The sequence below is a fragment of the Aquarana catesbeiana genome, linkage group LG04, assembly GCF_042186555.1.
Source record: "Aquarana catesbeiana isolate 2022-GZ linkage group LG04, ASM4218655v1, whole genome shotgun sequence".
In the NCBI taxonomy this organism is placed as follows: Eukaryota; Metazoa; Chordata; class Amphibia; order Anura; family Ranidae; genus Aquarana; species Aquarana catesbeiana.
Genome location: NC_133327.1, coordinates 575,168,325 through 575,185,878, shown reverse-complemented (window position 1 = coordinate 575,185,878; position 17,554 = coordinate 575,168,325). Strand labels below are relative to the sequence as shown.

General features: G+C 44.3%; 1 protein-coding gene across 1 annotated transcript in view; it reads right to left on the bottom strand.

The window, feature by feature from the left end:
- Positions 1-17,513, bottom strand: part of PUS10 (pseudouridine synthase 10) — a 145,595-nt gene extending 128,082 nt beyond the window's left edge. The window contains exons 1-4 of the mRNA XM_073628101.1: positions 17,273-17,513; positions 15,492-15,693; positions 12,870-13,005; positions 7,821-8,036 (exon numbers count right to left, since the gene is read on the bottom strand). Of these exons, the coding sequence (XP_073484202.1) occupies positions 7,821-8,036; positions 12,870-12,995 (342 nt within the window). The 5' untranslated portion in view covers positions 12,996-13,005; positions 15,492-15,693; positions 17,273-17,513. The remainder of the gene's footprint in view (positions 1-7,820; positions 8,037-12,869; positions 13,006-15,491; positions 15,694-17,272) is intronic.
- Positions 17,514-17,554: the final 41 nt, after the last annotated feature.

Here is a 17,554-nt window from a genome sequence, read left to right as displayed (position 1 = left end):
GTCGGTGAGTCAACAACGGGTCAGAGGAGGAGCCGCTGTGGGACAGAGATGACAGCTGCTCTTTAAAAATTATGATTTAAATTGAGTTGATTTAAATCAAGCCTTTTTTACTAGTGATTTAAATCGTGATTTAAATCGAATTGATTTGAATCAAATTCACCCTGTGTCATGGTTATGCAATAGAGTTTTGTCTGTCAGCTTACCTGTCTCCATGTGTTCATCTATAAAGACCAGCTGACTCTCACCTGACTGCTTTTATAAACTCTCCTCTAGCATGGCTCCACCCCAGCTCCTATCAGGGAACCCTATATTACCCTGTGCACTGCAAGGCAGCAGTGCTGATCAACCACTGTGTGTTAGCTTTCGTGTGTACTTGCTGTGTTTCCTGCATCTGATTCCAGTTACCGACTTTGGCCTGTTCTCGACTATTCCTGTCTGCTCGTGACCCTGACCTTTGGCTTGTCCCCGACTATCCCTCTTTGCCTGTGACCCTGAACCTTGGCGTGAACTCTGTTGTCCTTGTCTGCTTGTGGCCCCGACCTTGGCTTATTCCCTTACTATCCCTATCCTCCTGTTGCCTACTGTGGGTGTGAGCTGGGGGACCTTGGGGGTCGCGACCTGGAGCCAGGTGCAGCCCAGTCCATCCTCACCACTAGAGGCTCTGGTGAACACCTGCTGGCTCTTAGACTCTGCGCCCCCGGGAATATTACGCTCTAACCCCGGTGGGATCCGTGCTGGTGTTCCAGCGGCCCTGCCTTCCATACCACCCTGACTCCCATCCGCAGCAGTCAGCCGTAGGGTCCACTACCTTGCGGTGCACTCCTGATCTCAACGGTGTGCATCTGTCACCTAGCCTCAAGGTGACCTGACAGTTTGATCAGCCATGGACCTGGCTGATGTGCCGCTACCCGCAGATGATCCGTTGCACAGGGGCGGATCCAGGGGGGGGGCAACGGGTCAATTGCCCCCTCCGAGAATGCTGGGGAGAGGGCAGGCAGCTGGGTCCGCGGGAGAGAGAGAGCAGACGGCCGGGCGGGTGACAGTCTGAGACTGACTGTCAGTCTCAGACTATCACCATTCCCCCTGGCCATCCGCTCTCTCACCCGCCCACTGTCAGTCACTGACAGTGGGCGGGTGAGAGAGCGGACGGCCGGGGGGGCTGGTGACAGTCTAAGCCTGACAGTGGGGTGGGCAGATGAGAGCGGACGGCCGGGCTGGCCACTGGTGACATTTAGAGAGCGGCCGGGCTGCTGGCCAATCAGGGAGCCGGCGGGCGGGGGAGCAGAGAGATGACATCATCTCTCACCGCCCGCCCTGCATCCCTGCAGTTCCGCCCTCACTGTGCAGGTAGCTACGGGCAGCAGAGAGATTACATCATCTCTCTGCTGCCTGATTGGTAATCTGCTGCCTCACCCTCTGGGATACAGAAAGTGACAATTGTAACTGTAGCAGGCAAGTGACAATCTTCATCTGGTGGCAGGCGACATGGCAAATGACAATCCGCAATGTGTGGCATGTGACGTGACAATCCGCATCTGGTGGCAAGGTGACGTGGCAAGTGACAATCCGCATCTGGTGGCAGGTGACGTGGCAAGTGACAATCTTCATCTGGTGGCAGGCGACGTGGCAAGTGACAATCTTCATCTGGTGGCAGGCGACGTGGCAAGTGACAATCCGCAATGTGTGGCAGGCGACGTGACAATCCGCATCTGGTGGCAAGGTGACGTGGCAAGTGACAATCCGCATCTGGTGGCAGGTGACGTGGCAAGTGACAATCCGCATCTGGTGGCAGGTGACGTGGCAAGTGACAAACCGCATCTGGTGGCAGGTGACGTGGCAAGTGACAAACCGCATCTGGTGGCAGGTGACGTAGCAAGTGACAATTGTAGCAGGCAAGTGACAATCTGCATCTGGGGGCAGGTGACGTGGAAAGTGACAATCCGCAATGTGTGACAGGGGATGTGGCAAGTGACAATCCGCAATGTGTGGCAGGTGACGTGGCAAGGTGACAATCTGCATCTGGTGGCAGGCGATGTGGCAAGTGACAATTGTAGCAGGAAAGTGACAATCCACATCTGGGGGCAGGTGACATGGCAAGTGACAATCTGCAACGTGTGGCAGGTGAAGTGGCAAGTGACAATCCGCATCTGGTGGCAGGCAACGTGGCAAGTGACACGCTTGGGGCTCCCACTGATTCTGCATTATGGTGAGTTGAACTATTTCATTTTATATAACAATGTAATAATAGAAAAAATGCGCTTCAATCATCCTGACACCATAACAACCATGGTGCTGTGATGATTGAAGCGCCAACACCAGCCATTTCCCTGATAAATTCCCCCCAAAAAACGTATTTTCTGGCAGTGCCCCTCCCGAGACTAGACTCTGGATCCGCCCCTGCAGTTGCAGGGCTTAGTTTGCAGACTTGAGACCTGGGAATCGCATCAGACGCAAGTGATGCGATTCCTTCAGGATTTGGCATCCTGTTTTGAACAGCTTCAGGCCTCATTAGGACCCCCGGTTCAACAACCTCAACCACTCTCTGCTGCTGCACCTATCGCACCAGTCGCAGCCACACATTCATTACAACTGCCAGCTCCGGCCCGTTTCTCTGGGGACTCAAAGGCTTGCAGGGGGTTCCTTAGCCAGTGCACAATTCATTTTGAACTTCAGCCCCAAAACTTCCTGTCCGAAAGTAGCCTATATTATATCCCTCCTGTCCGGCGAGGCGCTAGCTTGGGCTGCCCCTCTGTGGGAACTGAATGATCCAGTGGTTTCTAGCCTGTCTGCTTTCTTGAAAATTTTTCAGAATATCTTCGAGGAACCGGGTCGTGTCTCCTCAGCGGCAAGCGCTTTTTTACATCTCCCTCAAGAGTCCGCTTCTGTGGGACAGTATGCTCTTCAGTTCCGTATCCTCACAGCTGAACTGAGCTGGAATAATGAGGCCCTAGTTGCAACTTTTTTACATGGCCTCTCTGATAGAGTGAAGGATGAATTAGCAGGAAGATCCCTTCCTGCTGATCTGGACAGTGTCATCACCTTGTGTAACCAGATCGATATTCGCTTTCAGGAGAGGGCCCTGGAAAAAAAAGACGCCAGCACTCCCTTAGGCAGCCCGAGCTCCCAGTCCCTTCTCTTCGATCCGAGGAGCACCCCCTGCCCGCTGAGGAGCCTATGCAGCTGGGCTGGACCAAGTTGTCTCCTGAAGAACGCGCTAGGCGCAGAACTCTGGGCCTGTGCCTTATTGTGGGGCCAAAGGTCATTTTCGGGACACTTGTTCTCATCGTCCGGAAAAACGATCAGGGCTAATACATCTGGAAGGTGGAGTATTAGACCCTGAAGTATCACCTTCACCTTCTCGCCTTCTTCTGTGTTCCTTCATCCCGGTGCTTCCGCTCGTTCGGTCTCGGCCCATCTGGATTCTGGAGCCGCTGGCAATTTCATGGATTGGGAAACTGCATCTTCCATGAGACTTACCCTTTTGCCCCTTTCAACGCCATTGGTGGTCTTGGCGATTGATGGCACTGTTCTCTCAGGGGGTCCTATCCGCTTCCAGACCCTCCCTGCTAAGATGTCGGTAGGGACACTCCACCAGGAGTGGATATCCTTCCTTGTCTTACCTAAGGCTTCATCTCCTATCATATTAGGTCTTCCTTGGTTACGGTTCCATTCTCCAAACATTGACTGGACTGCTGGACAGATCCTGGCTTGGGGTTCCTCCTGTTCCTCTTCCTGCCTAATCAAGGTTACCCCAAAAGAGAAACTTCCTGTTGCCACCATCCCAGTATCTTCTGCTCTTCCCGCTGCATATAGCGATTACTGGAATGTCTCCTGCAATAGTCGGGCTGAGGCACTCTCTGGGTCATGTGGCACTCTGGATGAGAAGCCCACCTGTGAACCTTAGCCGATCATTCACTCCAGTTTGCATGGTCATTTACCTTTGCCTGTTCCTGGACCCCCTTGGACGCACACCCAGGCTGACTCGTCTACCAGTTCCACAGTCGCTACGGCCTGTGATGCGATTCTGGTGGTCGCTGCACCTGGCAATGCTGTTCAGTCGGCTTCTGCACCAGTTCAGCCTATGCCCACTGAAGCTATCCAGCTTGACTTCTGTGACACATCACTTTCTAACCAACCTGGTCTCAGGGATCCACTGACTTCTGCCCAGTCTGATGATTCTGTGCTGGATGTCCAGCTCATCTTTAAGGGTCTGGGGGACCCTGCTCAGACTCCTGATGGTCTTCTTATGCCTTTACCCATTCCTAAGAAGCCTTTAGCCCTCAATAAGTCCTCTTGTCCTCTCCCTACCTCGGTTTCGGTCTCTGAGGATAATCTTAAATACGAGGTTAGTCAAGTTCTGGATTCCCGGTGCCGTAGAGGCATTCTTCAGTACCTCGTACATTGGGAAGGGTTTGGTCCTGAGGAGAGGTCTTGGATCACTGCATCTGAGATTTTTGCTCCTCGTCTGTTGAGGAGGTTTCATCTGGAGTTTCCCTTTAAGCCAGGACCCAGGCAGGGGAGGGGAAGGCCTCATAAGAGGGGGAGTACTGTCATGGTTATGCAATAGAGTTTTGTCTGTCAGCTTACCTGTCTCCATGTGTTCATCTCTAAAGACCAGCTGACTCTCACCTGACTGCTTTTATAAACTCTCCTCTAGCATGGCTCCACCCCAGCTCCTATCAGGGAATCCTATATTAACCTGTGCACTGCAAGCCAGCAGTGCTGATCAACCATTGTGTGTTAGCTTTCGTGTGTACTTGCTGTGTTTCCTGCACCTGATTCCAGTTACCGACTTTGGCCTGTTCTCGACTATTCCTGTCTGCTCGTGACCCTGACCTTTGGCGTGTCCCTGACTATCCCTGTTTGCCTGTGACCCTGAACCTTGGCGTGAACTCTGTTGTCCTTGTCTGCTTGTGGCCCCGACCTTGGCTTATTCCCTTACTATCCCTATCCTCCTGTTGCCTACTGTGGGTGTGAGCTGGGGGACCTTGGGGGTCGCGATCTGGAGCCACTTGCAGCCCAGTCCACCCTCACCACTAGAGGCTTTGGTGAACACCTGCTGGCTCTTAGACTCCGTGCCCCAGGGAATCTTACGCTCTAACCCCGGTGGGATCCGTGCTGGTGTTCCAGCGGCCCTGCCTTCCTTACCACCCTGACTCCCATCCGCAGCTGTCAGCCGTAGGGTCCACTACCTTGCGGTGCACTCCTGATCTCAATGGTGTGCATCTGTCACCTAGCCTCAAGGTGACCTGACACCCTGAAGCTGTCTAGCCCCAACACACTAATGCATACCATCGGAGATGCAGGCTTGTAAACTGAGAACTGATAACAAGCCGGAAGGTCCCTCTCCTCTTCAGTCCAGACACAGCTCTCATGGTAGCCAAAAAGAAAGTCAAATTTTGGTTCATCTGACCACAGATTAGTTTTCCACTATGCAACAGACCATTTTAAATGAGCTTTGGCTCAGAAAAGGCAGCATTTCTGCATCATGGTCAGATATTGCTTCTTCCGAAGCATGATCGTGATTTGACTTCAATTTTTGAATGGCATTGCGAATTGTGTTAACAGACAGTGATTTTTGGAAGTATTCCTGAGCCCATCCAGTGATGTTCATAACAGAATCATGCCTGTTTTGTAATGCAGTACTGTCCGAGGGCCCGCCTTCCCTTGTGCACAAGAGGTTTCTCCAGTTTCTCTGAATCTTATGAGAATATTAAATACTGTAAATTATAATAGATTTAAAATCTTTGCAATTTTACATTGAGGAACATTATTCTGAAATAGATGCTGCTATTCACAGATTGGTAAACGTCGTCAATCTTTATTTCTGAGACACTGTGGGGGGAGATTTACTGGAGCGTGCAAAATCCGGTGCAGCTCTGTACAGAAACCAATCAGCTTCTAGGTTTTATTATCAAAGCTTAACTGAACAAGCTGAAGTTAGAAGCCGATTGGCTATCATGCATTGCTGAGTGCTCCAGTTTTAGTAAATTCCCCCCTCTGACTCTCTAAGATGCCCTTTTTATACCCACTTATGTTACTGACCTGTTGCCAATTAACCCAATTAGTTGCCAAATGATTATTTGAGTTCTTCTTTGTTAGTACCACTTACTTTGTCAACTGTTTGTTGCCCTGTCTCAACTTTTTGGAGATGTGTTGCTGCCATCAGTTTCAAAATGTCCTTTTTTTTCTTCTTCTTAAAATGGTACTTTCTTAGTTTAAACATTTGATATGTTTTCTATTTTTTTTTTTTTTGTGAATACAATATGAGTTGACAAGATTTGCAAATCATTGCATTCTGTGTTTTTATGTAGATTTAACACAGTGCCCCAACTTTTTTGGAATTGGGGTTGTACAATAAACTGCATACAACCACTAAAGCATATCTAAAACCAAAAACAAAAAGTTATTCTATTACAGATTATCATTCCTTAGATGTGATGGCTGCATTGGTTTTCTTTTTTCAGTATTTTTTTTTCATTTTCACCTGGTGATTCTGCCAGTAATACACTTCCTGTCCCTGGGTGGACAGGCTCACTCCTCCACTGTATCTATGGAGGAAGCCATGTCTATTACCCTGGCTGGGCTTCAAATATCTCTGCCTTTATTTATCTCCGTGAAACTGGGGATGAGGAAATGAGTAGTTTACAGAAGAAAGATATGATTTAGTTTAGCTCACAGAGGTGAAAAGGATACTGCTTTTCAAGTATGATCAACAGGTCTTTTCTGTCTTTAGCCTGAAAAATGAAAACAAATTCTGCCACCACATTAAAGAATGGCAATCTGCACTTTATTAGTAACCCTTTAACAAAAATGCATGATGATCTAGATGTGTTAGCATTAGCGTTTTAGACACATTGAGGTTGATTTACTAAAGGCAAATATACTGTGCATTGCAAGTGCACTTTCTCCAGAGCTTCGTAAATTAGGTAAAGCTTTATTTTGCAAATACTAAATCACATACAGGGAAAGTAAAAACAGCATTTTTTGCTGTACATGATTGGATAATAGAAATAAGCAGAGCTTCCCCTCATCTCAGAGCTTCCCCTTAGATCTAGAGCAACTGCACTTGCAGTATATTTGCCTTTAGTGATTAAACTTTATTGAATTTTCATTTCAATTGACTTGAATTGCAAATGAACATACTTCTTAAAATAATACTGTATATTTACTCCTGTCCAAGCATTGTATAGCATTTTAAAATGCAGCAAAGTGCAAAGTTATACTTACCCGCAACCTGGCAGCCTAGTAAGGACTTAAAAACAGATAAGCACGTTCTTATAAGATTACTGTATCACTCACTACCAAGTATAATAAGATGAAAAGAGAGTTAAATAATAGGCCACCTAAGATGTTTTACCATATACTTTTAGTAACAAAAAATCCCCAACTGGAACTGCTACATCTCACTGAATATCCTATGACAATACTTTTTAGGTTTTGCAAAAGTTCTACTTCTAACTGCGCTTTGGTCCTTTGGTCTGGCAATAAGCTTCTTAGGCACCAAGTGATGCATCTGGCAAAGTGAAAGGCCAAGGCCATGGTGGCACTTGTGTAGGAAGGGAGGCGGGTTGTTTTATGGGTAGACAGCGCTGTGGTCATATTGTTTTTGATAATGCTATGGTCTCCAAAATATACAGATGTGACACACTATGACACATCAACATTTTACAGCAACCTTTAATAATAAAAGCGATTCTGGGTTTCATAAATACCCAACAGTTCTACATGAAAAGTTCTGCAGTTTGAAATCAAAGTAGAACTTATGTGATAAAACTTAAGTATCAATCTTTATAACCCCCAGCCTCAGTGTAAATTACCTTCTTGACAAACTCAGCATCACTGAGGTGTTGCAGAATCCCCAAACACAAATTACAGGTTTGCGAAGCCCCAGAGGTCTCTGCGCTCTGCGCTTCTTCAGCAGGACACCCATCAGAGTCATCTAGTCTAGCTTTCTTATTTGGTGGAGCATTGTCACCGTCAGCTGCACCTCCATCTCCGGGAGTCAAGAACTTCCGCAGCTCTTCTATCAGGTCCTGAAAGACACAGCAAATTGACATCTTTGTTTTATTGCGTTTTAATTAGTGTACTCGCCTTACTTGCTTTCTATAAGTGCCTGAATAGACCATAACAACAGTTAGATCACACTTTGTAATTTGTGTCATAAAGGTTCGGCATCAGAAAGACACAGCGCATATGTAAGGACAATTTAAATAAAAAGTTACTCACCCTAAAACAGTGGCTGTGTCCCTCATGAGGCTAAATTCACTCAGTAGTAAAGATCTACACTCACTGACCACTTTTTTTTTTTTTTTTTTTGGTACACCCTGCTAGTACCGGGTTGGACCCCCTTTTGCCCTTAGAACTACCTTCATTCTTTGTGGCATAGGTTCAACAAGGTGTTGGAAACATTTCTCAGAGATTTTGACAGGGTCATGCAGTTGCTGCAGATTTGTCGGCTGCACATCCATGACGTGAATTTCCCATTTCACCACATCCCAAAGGTGCTCTATTGGATTGAGATCTAGTGACTGTGGAGGCCATTGGACTACAGTGACCTCATTGTTATGTTCAATATACCAGTTTGAGATGATTTGAGCTTTGTGACATGGTGCGTTATCCTGCTGGAAGGAGCCATCAGAAGATGGGTACACTGTAGTCATAAAGGGATGGAAATGGTCAGCAACAATACTCAGGCCGTGGTGTTTAAACGATGCTCAGTTGGTACTAACAGGCCCAAAGTGTGCCAAGAAAATATCCCCCACACCATTACACCACCACCCCCAGCCTGAACTGTTGATACAAGACAGGATGGATCCATGCTTTCATGTTGTTTATGCCAAATTCTGACCCTACCATCTGAATGTTGCAGCTGAAATTAAGACTCATAAGACCAGGCAACATTTTTCCAATCTTCTATTGTCCAATTTTGGTGAGCCTGTGCAAATTGTAGCCTCAGTTTCCTGTTCTTAGCTGACAGGAGTGGCACCCAGTGCGGTCTTCTGCTGCTGTAGCCCATCTGCTGTAAGGTTCAATGTGTTGCGCTTTCAGAGATGGTAATCTGCATACCTTGATTGTAAACGAGTAGTTATTTGAGTTATTGTTGCCTATTATCTCGAACCAGTCTGTCCATTCTCCTCTGACCTCTACTATCAACAAGGCATTTTCTTCCACACAACTGTCGCTCACTAGATATTTTCTCTTTTTCGGAACATTCTCTATAAACCCTAGAGATGGTTGTGTGTGAAAATCCCAGTAGATCAGCAGTTTTTGAAATACTCAGACCAGTCTGCCTGGCAACAACAACCAAGCCATGTTCAAAGTCACTTAAATCCCCTTTCTTCATCATTCTGATACTACATTTGAACTTCAGCAAATCATTTTCACTATGTCTAGATGTCTAAATGGATTGAGTTGCTGTCATGTGATCGGGTAATTAGCAATTTGTGTTACCAAGCAATTGAACAGGTGTACCTAAGAAAGTGGCCGGTGAGTGTATATTTGTCATAATAACTGTTATTTATACTGACATCTATTTTTTATCACCATTCACCAATATTAAAGTAGTATAGGCAAAATGTTTTTTGAATTTTTGATAGAGCAGAGAGGTAACAGCTGTCAGGTTTTTATTACTGTCTGTGCCCACTTTAGGGAGATCCATCCTCTCTATTTGTTATGTTTACTATTATTGCATAGAGTTAAAGAAAATCCCAAATTTTGTGTTGTTACCAGAATACAAATAGGGTGAAGATCTTTCAATGGGGACACTAGTTTTGGGGACCCTAGTGACACCCCAGAATTCTCTGGGTTTCCTATCAATTCCTGTTTTGGTTATGAGACAGAAAGTGAAGGGAAATCTCCCCAAAGAAACACAGGTTCCAGATTACCTCCCTGCCAGTTCTTCATTGTTGCTGTCCTTACACAGTAGGTGTTTTTTTTATTGGTGGAATCGTGTACTGTACAATTACAGTAGATCCACTCTGGGTCCATGTTACTAGCCTGCTCTGCTTTTCTAAAAATCAGTTCTAAGCGAAATCAGCCTCTCCACCTCCAGCTTCTGAATGTCTCTTGTGGTTATGACATTAGATTTTTTTAGGGATAATAAAATCTAGCCAGTTGAATGGTGCAGGAGGGGAGCAGCACAGAACAACTGGCCAAGGTGGCAGGAAGTATAACTGGCCCTGCATCAGACACTTTTGATCATAAGGCTTTTTTGTGTATTTCATATTTAGGGTTCATGAATATGTGTGTTCTTATCCTACATTTGACATGAGTTTAACCACTTCCATACCGGGCCTATTCTGGCACTTCTCTCCTACATGTAAAAATCATCATTTTTTTGCTAGAAAATTACTCAGAACCCCCAAACATTATATATGTTTTTTTAGCAGAGACCCAAGGGAATCAAATGGCAGTCATTGCCACTTTTTATGTCACAAGGTATTTGTGCAGCAATTTTAAATAGATACCTAACATGACACGCTTTAAAAATTGGGCACACTTGTGGAATGGTGCCAAAATTCGGTACTTAAAGTGGAGTTCCACCCACTTTTACAACTCTTCAACATCCCTCACTAAGCTGTGCACTGTAAACAAATTGGATATTTTTTTTCTCAGCACCAACTGTATATCTGCTGTATTCATTTTTCACTTCCTCCTCCCTGGCCGCGGCCCATCGCATCATTTCCTGTTTGCAATGCCTCCTGGGAAGGGGAGGCAACTTCCTCTGACACTGCTGTTGCTATGGAAACCTGACCTGAAACCTATTACACTGCTTGTGCTGCACTGAGCACTGAGGAAGAAATACAGTCTGGCTTCAGATGCCCACACTTAAGATGGCCACGGCCTGCTGTAAGTTTAAAAAATAACAAACTACTACTATAAACTAACAAAACAGACCTTAGTTTATAGACTAACTTTACTAGAATACATTAGGCTTGTGTATTATAGGGGTATTTTTATTTAAAAAGTATAATTTCGGCCGGAACACCACTTTAATCTTCATAAGCGATCCTTTAAAATTTTTTACAGGTTACCAGTTTACAATTACAGAGGAGGTCTTGGGCTAGAATTGTTGCTCTCACTCTAACGTTCACGGCGATATCTCACATGTGTGGTTTGAACGCCATATACATATGTGGGAGTCACGTGCATATTCGTTCAATCTGCGTATGAGCACGCGGGGACGGGCCCTCATCTCTCCTCTAGGCAGGAAAGGCTGAGATAAAAAAAATAAAAAATAAAAAAAAAATTTTAAAACGATCTTGGCCTTTTAAGCTGAATACACGGCATTATTTACAACTGCCAGGCCAGACATGACGTCATAACGTTGCTCCTGGGCCTCTGAAGATCATAGAGACTGCCGGGGACCATCTGGTACTGGAACTTCTGGAACTTCCGGCACCGACGAATTCCTTCTCTGGCTAGCCGTTTGCACGGGCGAGCCGGTAGAAGCACGGAAGGGCGGCAGGAGGTGATGTCCCCACCTCCCGCCGCCTGTAAGAATGATCAAGCGGCTGAACTTCTGCTATGATTGTCCTTACAGTGCAGGGAATCGTCGGCTGAAAAAGATGATATCTGAATATCTGCTGCAGGTATCATTCAGATATCCCCAGTCAAAGTTTAGGAAGCCATATGACGGCCTTGGGCGGGAAGTGGTTAAAATGCATATCAAAAGCAGGTCAGCAGATTCCCATGGACTTAAATAGAATACTGCATTTCAAAAGCTGTGTTTTTAGCTGGTATAGAACCATACTTTGTGTTTTTATCTATTTTTATTAAAAAATTGTTTACACTATGGAGATTCTCTCTTTTTAAAAGAGAAGTATGGGGTTTGTTTTTTCTTCTGAATCATACTTACCTAGGTAGATGTCCCTTGCCGGCTCTAAGACTGAGAACCGAGCGATCTAACACTGCTGATTGCTCAGTTCTCAGAGCTCCCTGAGCAGAGTGCTGCAGAGGGGGCGGGAGAGGCCGGCTCAGCCTCTCATTGGTGGCTCACTGAGAGGCTGAGCCAGGTGCTGGTCCAGGGATGTGGGCAGATCCTGACTTCATTGTCATGATCTTACCCGAGCCTGGACCAGCTCCATGACATCAGCCAACAGCTGGCTACAGCTCACTGTCTGCTGAAAAAGGGTCACAGGAGTGCAGAATAAACTGTACTCCTGTGATCCACAGGAGAAGTACAGCCAAATGAGCTTTGGCTGTACTTCTCATTTAATTAATAATGTGGAGTACGGGTTGTTGAGCAATTCTGAGGAGGACAGAGCAGCTACGAATTTACATTGCCCAAAGTGAGGAGAAGCACTGTATGACCTTTTGTAATTTAAAGGTCAACAAAATCTGGTTGTTATTGAATACAGGTATTAATTATTATTTTTCATTGCTTATTGGTTAATTCGTTCACTGGGTTCACAGGTTTATGACAGCATTTTTTAGCACTGTGCGTTATATATGTAAATTAAAGCAGATCAAACAGCTTATTCTTGTCAAATACTGCATACTGCATTTGAATGCATGTGTTTGAGCAGCATTGTGTTCGAATACAAGAGGCAGTGTTTAGCAAGAACGTCTACCAGAGCCCTTAATGAGTTTCAAGCACGGATCCTCTTCCAGTTAGTGCCCTAATCCTGCTTGCTCCAAATTTACAACATACTCTTAGATTGTAAGCTCTAACGAGCAGGGCCCTCTAATTCCTCTTGTACCAAATTGTATTGTAACTGTACTGTCTGCCTTTATTTTGTAAAGCGCTGCGAAAACTTTTGGTGCTATATAAATTCTGTATAATAATAATATTATTTTTACATTTTATTTAAAGGATACACTATTCACTTCTATTTTATCATTTGGGATTGATAAAATGGGGATACCTTGTATGGAAGACGGTAAGGAGTTGGGAAGCCAACACAGCATAATCGAAGGACACATCTTGGACAGGTCCCTGAGGAGAACAAGATTTCAGCAACTGTCCTATACTTCTCTTCTATCAGAAGCATGCTGTAACACCTGAAAAAACACAATAAACATTAAATGATCAGGTTCTTACATAGCGTATCAGAGAAACATAAAAATACTAATATCTTACACAATAGTATACAACCTATAGGGGATCAGGTCATCCCAGGACATTGCTAGCTTTTTTCATCAATCGGAGGACCTTGTCTAAAAAAACTCAAATGGTTTATCTGCATCTGTCAACTCAAACTCTGTAACTTGCCTGCAAAATGATTTTTGGTTTACAAAAATCATATATAAAACGAAATGTCTTATAGAGTTAGATATTTAAAGAGACCCTGTCACTAACTTAATTCTGACATTTTAAATGCCTATTTGCAGTGTTTTCCTTTCCATAAATAATTTTTTTATTATATTATATTTTATATATATATATATATATATATATCTTTCAAGTTTCTTTTACATTGTTTTTTCAAAAAGAAAACAAAAACATTTTCATACAAAGTGAATTCAAATGTAACTAAATGCAAAACTTTTTTTTTTGTTTTGGATAAAATGGAGCGGGATTAGAACATGTCAGCTTTTTATTGCTCTCTGTGTCCCCATTAGTTAGGTGTAACCTATTTGTCCTATTTACTGCTGTCACCAAGATTGAAAATAAAAGAAAATCCCACATTTTGGATTGTCACCAGAACAGGAAGTGGGGAATGTTTCATTGGGGACACCAGTTCTAGTGACCTTGGTGACAACCAGGGATTCTTTTACTTTGGAAGGATTTACTCTCACTTATTTTTGTTGTCTATGGGACACGAAGTAAAGGGAAATCTTGATAAAATAAAATAAAAAACTGACAAGGGGTTATATTTCTTCCTTACTCTTTCTAAAATTAAAAAAAAAAAGTTTGCCTTTAGCTCCACTTTAGAGTCAAAGTGTTGCTTAATACAAAAAAAAAAAAAACAGCACAAAAAAGGACATAACTAAGGTTGGCCATACATTATACAATTTTCTTGTTCAATTTCCTTTAGATTTACCTTCAACTATGCAGTGCAAGGGCCTGCCTGACTGCATACAAATTGAAAGTGTTTTTAGGTTTGACTTCATATTATATGGTTTTGGTAAACCTAAAGGATTATGTATGGCCAGCCTTATGATCAGTAGGGTGTGTGCCTTGTGCCTATTACTCTCCTATTAGTATAAATCCTCCTCCATCCATGCCCCGAGCATCCCGCAACCATAAGCTGCCAGTGCACTGGGGGTTAAAGTATGATTAAAGGCAAATACTTTTTTTTTTTTTTTTTGGATACAGTAAGGGAGGGTTATAACCCCTATCAGTTTGTATTTTGCCAATTGTGTCCCATTGAGGAATTTGCCCTTCACTTTCTGTCCCATAGCCAAAACAGGAAGGGAGAGGAAATCCCTCCAAAGTGAGGGAATCCTGGTGTGTAACCAGAACTATTGTCCCCATTAGAAGATTTCCCCTCTATTACTGTTCTGATGTCAACCCAAAATGTGGCATCTTCTTTTACTTTCACTTTTGGTAAAAATGGTAAACAGGACAAATAGAGAGGGTGACTCTCCCTAACAGGAGCACAGACATCAATAAAAACTGTGAGGTGTTCCAATCATTTTCCATTCAACACAATACTAAAAAAAAAAAAAAAATTGTTTTTTTTCTTTAGTTACACTTTAAAGTGGAAGTTCAATCAAAACCTAACTAAGTCTTACTACTCACACCCTCATTCTAAACCTATTCTATCGACCCTGTAAAAGGAAAGATGCCTATACTTGCCTATTCTAAAGTCACTCTGGTTACATGATTGGATCCCATCGCTGGCTTCAGTGTAAAGGAGGGACAGCAAACAATCGATGCCCCATAGTAAGGCTATGGGTGACGTCATTGCCCAAGCTCTGCAGCCGTTGTCGAAGATCTCTCCTCTACACTGAAGCCGGTACTGAAGAGATAATTGAACCGGAGCAGCTTCAGAATAGGTAGTAACACAGATCTTTTGTTTCACATGGTAAATTAAATAGTCTTAGAATGGGGATGGAAGTAAGTACTGTCACAGGCTCTCATTAGGAGAGTCCAATTATGCCCAACCTTTTGGTCCAACTGCTCCATACATTAAAGCCATACTACTACTTCTGGGAATGAAACCGGATCTATGAACGGAGGACGATTGAAAGGTCTGCCCCTCCATTTACAGATGTCATACCACACAGCAACTGGGCAAAAAGTGTGGGCATAGTCAAAGAATTCTCTGATTGGACAGGATGGACAGCGTAATGTCACTGCTCCACCTCCTCCAATCAGATTATGCTTTGCATTCATTCAGAAAATGTAAATCATTCTCTGAATGGTGCCTGTGCTGAGCAGCTGATCTCCTCTATTCACAATGCATCAGGTGAGCTGCTCAGCACAGGATATGGAAGAAAGTGGAGATCACTGGACTAACAGTGTCTACCTCAGTGATTTCCAGCTTCTACTTACATCAGACCAAGCAGGAACAAGGTATCTATATATAAAATATGCATACCTGGAATTCTTCTTTAAGCGATTCAGTCCCGGAAGATTTTACCCCCTTCCCGACCAGAGCACTTTTTGCGATTCGGCACTGCGTCGCTTCAACTGACAATCGTGCGATGTTGCACCCAAACAAAATTGACGTCCTTTTTTTCCCACAATTAGAGCTTTCTTTTGGTGGTATTTGATCGCCTCTGCAGTTTTTATTGTTTGCGCTATAAACAAAGAAAGAGCGTCAATTCTGAAAAAAAAGCAATATCTTTTACTTTTTGCTATAATAAATATCCCCCAAAAATATATATAAAAAAAAAAAGTTTCCTCAGTTTAGGCCGCTGTGTATTCTTCTACATATTTTTGGAAAAAAAAAAAATCGCAATAAGGGTATATTGATTGGTTTGCGCAAAAGTTATAGTGTCTATAAAATAGGCGAGAGTTTTATGGCATTTTTATTATTTTATTTTTTTTATTAGTAATGGCGGCGATCAGCGATTTTTAGCATGACTGCGACATTATGGCGGACGCATCTCCCCGTTCTGAGGCTCTGTGACACAATCGCCGGGAGACTGGGGATGTACAGGTACGCCCATTTGCCCACCACTGCCATTGTGCCAACGTATATCGGCGTGCAGCAGTCGGCAAGTGGTTAATCACACGATGCCTGCGCTATAGTCCTAAGACGGCTACAGTGTGGGCTTACATTGCCGGGGGGGCATGCATGGACTTCCTCCCGTTCTCATGCTGCATGCTCTGTGATCGTCAATTCCCTGGAACTTGGATGACCACAGATCGGGCAAAGGGCCAATTACAGTGGGCCCTTTACCACGTGATCAGCTGCCAGCCAATGAAAGCTGGTCACGGAAGTAAACAGAAGCTGGTTATCGGCTTTTTTTTCCTTCATGCTGTCGGCATAAAGAAAAGAAGAAAGACGTTAACTGGCTTCTGTTAGAGGGACATCGGCCCCACACAGTGCAGATCAGTGACGCTATTCAAGTGCCCTCCAGTGCCGCTGATCAGTGCCCTGCAGTACTGCTAATCGGTGCCATCCATCAGTGTCCATCAGTATTGCTAACCAGTGCCATCTATCGGTGTTCATCAGTACTGCTGATCAGTGCCCACCAGTGCCATCTATCAGTGTCACCTATCAGTACTGCTGATCAGTGCCATCTATCAGTGTCCATCAGTACTGCTGATCAGTGCCATCTATCAGTGTCCATCAGTACTGCTGATCAGTGCCATCTATCAGTGTCCATCAGTACTGCTGATCAGTGCCATCTATCAGTGTCACCAATCAGTGTCACCTATCAGTACTGCCTATCAGTTCCGCCTCGTGAGTTCAGCCTATCAGTGCAGGAGAAAAATTACCTGTTTGCAAAATATGAAAAACTTTTTTTTCTTCTAAAATTTCAGACTTTATTTAGCAAAAAAATGAAAACCCAGTGAAGATTAATTGGTATTAAAAAAATGATAAAAATGTCATATGAGTACAGTGTAGCATGACCATGCAATTGCCATTCAAAGTGCGACAGCGCTGAAAGCTGGCCTGGGCAGGAAGGGGGTAAAAGTGCCAAGTGGTTTAGGGTTGGCAACCCTGTGTGTAAGCTCTGCTACCAGTCATCACATGTGGTGGAATAACAAGGAAGAGGGTGTTAAATACAACATTTTTTAGGGTGTTATGTCCAGCACTGCATTCCATATGGAGTATTCCAGACAAGACAGACCCCTCCTTCTATACAGGAAGATACAGGAACAGTCTTCCCTACACATGCTCTATTACACATGATGCTCCTCTATTACCTGCTCAGTGGACACTCGGTGGCCCCCAGCTGATGTACAGAGCGAGAAGACTTTCTAATAGGCAGGGAAGAAATGTGAGCCCAGTCACTGTATACAGACCACCATGTCACAGGAAAGTCCCAATATCTTCAATCCCTCCACACAGTGACCACACATCACATGGACCCAAACACTCGTGCTTCCTGTTTCGGGGGAAGAATTAGGATAGCGGACAAGTAACTCCTTTGCCCAGTATAAGACCATACCAATCGAGCACCGATGTCATGAAGAAGGCCGGGCCCA